Source organism: Poecilia mexicana, unplaced genomic scaffold (genome assembly GCF_051168715.1).
Source record: "Poecilia mexicana isolate PSO_F unplaced genomic scaffold, ASM5116871v1 scaffold_12, whole genome shotgun sequence".
NCBI classification, from domain to species: Eukaryota; Metazoa; Chordata; class Actinopteri; order Cyprinodontiformes; family Poeciliidae; genus Poecilia; species Poecilia mexicana.
In genome coordinates, this window is record NW_028263381.1 from 6310269 (window position 1) to 6316268 (window position 6000).

Here is a 6000-nt window from a genome sequence, read left to right on the forward strand (position 1 = left end):
TTTAAGATTCAATTTCTCAACATTGCTCTGCACAAGATTGGGTAATAAAATTATACAGTATTGTGTTTTCCCTGAAGTCCCTCTGGCACAAAACAAAAAAACAAATGAAAAGCATTGCAGCAGAAAAGTGGGGTCTGATGGAACAAACCGAGGACATATCAGTTCGTGCCTTTTTCAGTGTAACCAGTTAAGTGTGTGTGTTTGGAGCGATCGTATCGTTTATGGGTCCAGCCGAGTTTCTGCGGATCGTAAAGATGTACGCGCCTATCCGAGGCTTGGGTCTGTCACAAAATTTGTGGTGTAGGTTTTGTTTTTCCCTTCGTCCTGCACATAAAGTAGTTAAATAAATATCCATATGTCCAAATACGTTGGGACGACAGAGGCGTGTTGTAAGGGAGTTTTTTTTTTCTGTGAGCACACAGAACAAAAAAGGCATCTAGATCCTACGTCGAGTCTGAATCCGTCATTTTTACCTGTGCTTCCTAAACTAATCGGTATGAATATTCATAACTTCATGTGTTTTTGGAAGGTTCTTAGCAGAAGAGCTGATAAGAGCATCCGTTTTATGTAAAGTCTAGTTTAATTTAATTGTTCCTTCTGCATGTGGGCTTGAAGCGACACAAACAGAGTTCTGTCTCTCTCTGCTGCTGCTTCATAAGTGAGTCATACGTCCTTCAGTGAGGGGGAAAAAAGTGAACAGAATGGAAAAATGTAGGTAAAAATGTGACAAATGTGAGACCGCTACTTTATTTTCATTCTCTGGCGTTGACATGGAAATAAAGAAAGTCCTGTTGTTGCCATGGAAGTATAAAAAAATAAAAATCTAATGTCGCCGCCATGAAAATCAAACGCGTTATGCGTCTAACAACCATAACTTTCTTTAACTCGTGGAAGTGAGACAAAAAAATTCTCAAACTGAAAAATTCTACATAAGCGCACAATAAATGTCAAAATTGAATTTGTAAACAAAGTAGGACTTTGTTTACAAAGCTGCTACTTTCACGACTGTCATGACACCATCATATAGCAGCTGTCTTCAGTCAGAGGCCTGTTTGAGAGCCTGACTGCTACTGGATATCGTCACCTTGCTTGGATAATACAAGCTAAAACATTTAATTTCCCTGTGGGATAAAAATAAACCATTTTTTCCACAGCAAGCCACAAACAGCAATATCATAAACATGTGGTTGATGTGACTGACAACTGCAACATCGAGCAACCTACTTGTTGCACCTTGAAGTTTATATTTTATTTAGAAAGCGTTTTGCCAAGTAGGAAAGAAATTTTCAAATTCTTAACCGTGTTTTTTTTTTTTTTTCCTGAAGCAAGCTGCTAGCTACGTTATCGTATATGAATATTACTAACATGGGATATCTCCATGACAGAGACTGAGTGTTTATATCATCTGGCTCCACGTTGATATCTCATCTATCAGCAACCATGTGGCGGCTGAGAGGGCGACTCTAACAGACGCTTGTATGATTAATCAAACAGAGACACTTTCCTGCAGGGACACAATAAGGCAATTTATAGTTCATGCCATCTGTTACCATGACAGCACACCTGCCCTAATACTAGACAGCCCGACCATTAAGACAAACATAAAGATGCAGCTCTACCATAAATGCACAGCTACATGCAACCCACATATTACTGCCTTTTTTTTAAATGATTTTGCTTGTTACAATAATTGCATATTATTTAATCTTTTTAGTGTCTCAGACCCTGTATTATCATCAAGAGTGAGCCGGCAGGGCTCCTTAAAGTCGAGTCCCAAGTTTTAGATGATCATAAACAGATGATAAATTGGATAGTGCTGAGATGAAGGGCAATGGTTTATGGCTTTAGAATCTGTTATTATATGAACCTCGTACTTTGATCTAAAAAAAACAACAACATTGCGATTAGAAAAACACTGGTTAGCTAATTAGGGCGAGATTGTTAAATAATTTATCAGCACTTGCTGAACTATGATCCTAACCCTTTCAAGCATTAGCAGTAATAATCTTAAGCATAAAAAAGTCAATTCAATTCACTAGTTTTCAAAGAGGTTTTTACGTGTGAACTCAACACAGAGCCTTCAGAAGTATAAACGCAGATATTCAGAAACTCTGCATAATGGAGTGACTGATTTCTTTTATTCCCAGTAAATCAAACATTTCTTTAAGGAGAGATGCCATTCCTCTGAAAAAAGCATTTAAAAAATCCAGATTACACTTTGTGAAGTACGGATGTGGTAGCATCATGTTGTGGGGATGTTTCGATCCAAGTGGGACTGGTGCACTTCACAAGATGTGTTTAAGTAATTTAAATTATTTATTTATATCCTCTTTAGGGTCAGAACTTTAGGAGAACTTTTAAGATATCAGTCAGGACGGTAAAGCTTTGGTACAACTGAGTCTTTGATCATGCCACCAAATTAGTTTCAAAGTGGTTGATGAGAAAATCTTCAGGCAAAACTGAAAAGATGTTTGAAAGCGACAAATCTGACTCCGTTAGAGCAGATCCAGCAGGCAAAATTCCAGTTCACTGTTGTAAAAAGCTTGTGCAAGGATAACTATGATGGTTGACCCACCTTCTACCAATCACTGTAAACTTTTGAGCATTCTCAAAAGGCTTTTTTCTCTTTTGAATAGGCTTATTTAATGTCTCTCTATCTAGGTTTGAGGTGTTACTGTGTGGAATTGAACTGTCTTCTTTTTTTCTTTCTTTTGTGCTCACTCAGAGTCCAACTACAATGGTAACACCTGGATGTCGACACCTGACCCCAATCCAGAGCTCCCACATCCCAGTGAGCATCATCTGGAGCTGAGTACACTGGTTTCCTTGGAGACGGACAGCGATCAGGAGGAGGGAAGGGAGGAAAAGATTGTGTTCCTGTGAATGTTGAACCGTGTCAGACTTGGGTTGATATACCACCCGGAAACATTTCCATCTTATATTTTGCCTCAAACGCCTCTCGCTGCCGTTCTCCTCTCCCATACATCTCATCTCTTGCGCACTATATTTAATGCTCTTGAAAAAGATCTTTTAACTTAGGCTCTACCCTGTATCAATGAAAATGTCAGCTGCGTGTCTCGTAAGCCCTACTTTTCCTTGCACCTCCAGTAAATTACAGAGCAGCTTAGCAGACCTGTTGTCCGTGAACATATGTTGTCTCTCAGTTTAAAGAAAAAGTAACGTCTAACATGGTTGCAGGAGGAATGTTGCACTTGTGTTGCTGTGCTTGTTAAATCAGGGATTAACACGAAACGGTACAAGCAAACATTTAAAGTACTGCAAATCCTACTTCAGGAATAGTTTGGTGGTTTTTGAAGCGAGGTGATGTTAGCAGAATATAAGCTGTTCATATTTCAGCTGCAGATAACTCTCTTGATGTCTCCATTTGATGTAAATTGGGATTAATATTTCTCAAAGGCTGAAGCTAACCTTTAGCTAGCTAGCTAGCTATGGGAGGCCTGATTAAAGCAGACATTTTCTGTTCTTAAGTTGTAAAACAAGTTCAGTCCCAAAAATGTCATAGTGGTTTAGGAAAACACTAAAAATACCTTTGTTAGATTTGCATTGAGTGGATATTTAAGCAGTAGTCGATGATTATTTACACAGGAAATGAAAGAAGGCGGTGCGCCACCAATGGTCTTCCTGTGTGAAACATGTGCTGTACTGAGTAACTACAGAATAGAAAAGTAAGGCAGTTTAACAAACAATAAAATAGGGTTGGTAACACTTTATTTGAAGGGGTGTGCATAAGACTGACATGACACTGTCATAAACATGACATAACATCTGTCATGAACATAAAGGAGTCTTTATGAATGTTTGACAGTTGTCATGAAGTGTCATTCGGTAAATAATGACACTTTTAATGCAAAGTTGCTCTAAAAGTTGCATTGAAAGTCTGTTAAAAATGCCAAATTTGCATTAAATTATCATAATTTACAAAATCATGAAAAGTTGGCATTTTTAATTGACTTTTAATGCAACTTTCAGAGCAACTTTGCATTAAAGGTGTCATTATTTACCGAATGACTTCATGACAACTGTCATAAACATTCATAAAGACTTCTTTATGTTCATGACAGGTGTTATGTTTATGACAGTGTCATGTCAGTCTTATGCACACTGCTTCAAATAAAGTGTTACCATAGGGTTCACTTAAACTGCCATATAATTTTTTTTTTTTTTTTTTTGTGGTTTACACTATTTTTGTTTATATCATCCATTTATCAATGGATGTGAACAGTTTCAGTTTGAGTTGTTTTGAATAGCTCAGCTCCGTTTCTGGCTAGCTGTTAGCCTTTAAAAACAGGATTTATTTTGTTTTCTAAAAAACTTACCGACATATCTGCAACAGAAACCATCTCTGGTAATCTCTATGATATTAACTTCTTTGAACTTCATTTTTAAAATCTGGACTTTAATGTAGCAGTGTGGTCGAAATGGGTTTTTTAAAATTGCCATATATTCTTCAAACAATTTCTCAGAAATTCTCATAACAAGCTGTACCTCATCTGGAGTCAAAATGAGGCACAGCATTTATTTAACAAAGACCTTTGGTCTGTAAATAAGCGATGCTACCTTCACTTTGCCTTAAGTGCAAAAATAATTTGTCATTTGGGCATTTTTAGCAAGAATTTAGCTAAAACCACAATTCTGCTAACTCACCCAACCCTGCATGCATTGAAGGCTTTCACCTCTTCTATTATATTTTATGAAAAAGAGAAAACATGTTAAGCCTTACAGGTCGTAAACTATCCTGAGAATATTTTTTTGAAGTGCCCAGAACAATACAAAGTTGCCTTCCTGATGCTGTTTTGCTTACTTCTGAGCGACAGCACTTGAATATTCATGTTGTACATTTGCATGCTGTTTCTCCAGAGCATTTTGCTTTCTTAAAACAGATCTGTGCCAATGCTTTAGCTGTGTCCTGTTGTTTTTACATACACTACAAGACAGAAATTTATAAAAAAAAATTCTGTTTTCTTTTATGTTTGCTGCAAGGGCAGTAAAGCAGTGACAGTATTTAATGTGGTATTTAGTAAAATGTACAGAAAATATGTTCGTTATTTATTTATTGCATAACAATTTATGTTTTACCCGTTTCTTTTTTCTTAAAAAGTTGAATTGTACATAATTGTGTAACTGTGTGAACGTCGTCATGTCATGAGCGTTAAATAGTCACACGCGTCGATAAAATGTCATTTGTGGACTCCCAAGATGTGAGTTTTGTTTTCCTTGTGGCATGTTAAATAAAAATCCACTTTTGTTTTACTATTTCAATAAAACCTCACAAACGAGTGGCGTAGCCACAAACATCACCCCATGCATCGTGTCCTTGGTTTCACTGTGTGCCATCTCCAAAGGTGCAAACAGATGTGAGCGCCATTGGCCGCTGTTCAGCTGCCAGCAGTGACAGGTGGCAGACCAGGTGCATGAATGTCAATGACTCGGTGTCTGACTGCACCTCGGAATCGCAGTCACTGTCGGTAAACAAAAAAAAAAAAAAAATCACCCAAGATTTTTAAACATTCTACTTATGATGTTGTTGGTTTAATTAAATAGAAGAGAAAATCCAGGTCAGTTCTCTTATGGAGAAAGATCTCTCATCTGCAGCTTCCCCTTATTTATCATGAACCACCTGTGTCTGTGCTGCCATCAGAGGAGAGCAGAAATGTCAGACCTGCGTTCCAACTACGACCTGAACATACTGCTCATTATATTAAATCAGCCTGTAAACTGCCACATCCTTCCTCATCAGCCATTCTTTCATTTGGTCCGATACGTTTACCTTTTGAAGTGATGATGTTCCTTGCAAAAGCATTCAAGTCTTTTTTTTTTTTTGTGTATTTTTTTTTTTACTTTTTTGGGGGTTTATATGACAGCGAAAGAGCTGAAAGACTATTTATTTTTCTAAATAAAAACCTGAAAAGTGTGGCGTATATTTATGCCGCTGCATTTACTCCAACAACATCACAGAGATCAATGAACACACCTGACACA

At 37.4% G+C, this 6000-nt stretch overlaps 1 protein-coding gene across 1 annotated transcript in view; it reads left to right on the forward strand.

The window, feature by feature from the left end:
- arhgef28a (Rho guanine nucleotide exchange factor 28a) overlaps window positions 1-5318 on the forward strand; it is a 48681-nt gene extending 43363 nt beyond the window's left edge. The window contains exon 36 of the mRNA XM_088010824.1: window positions 2726-5318. Coding sequence (XP_087866950.1) covers window positions 2726-2883 — 158 coding nt within the window. The 3' untranslated portion in view covers window positions 2884-5318. The remainder of the gene's footprint in view (window positions 1-2725) is intronic.
- The last annotated feature ends 682 nt before the right edge of the window (window positions 5319-6000 follow it).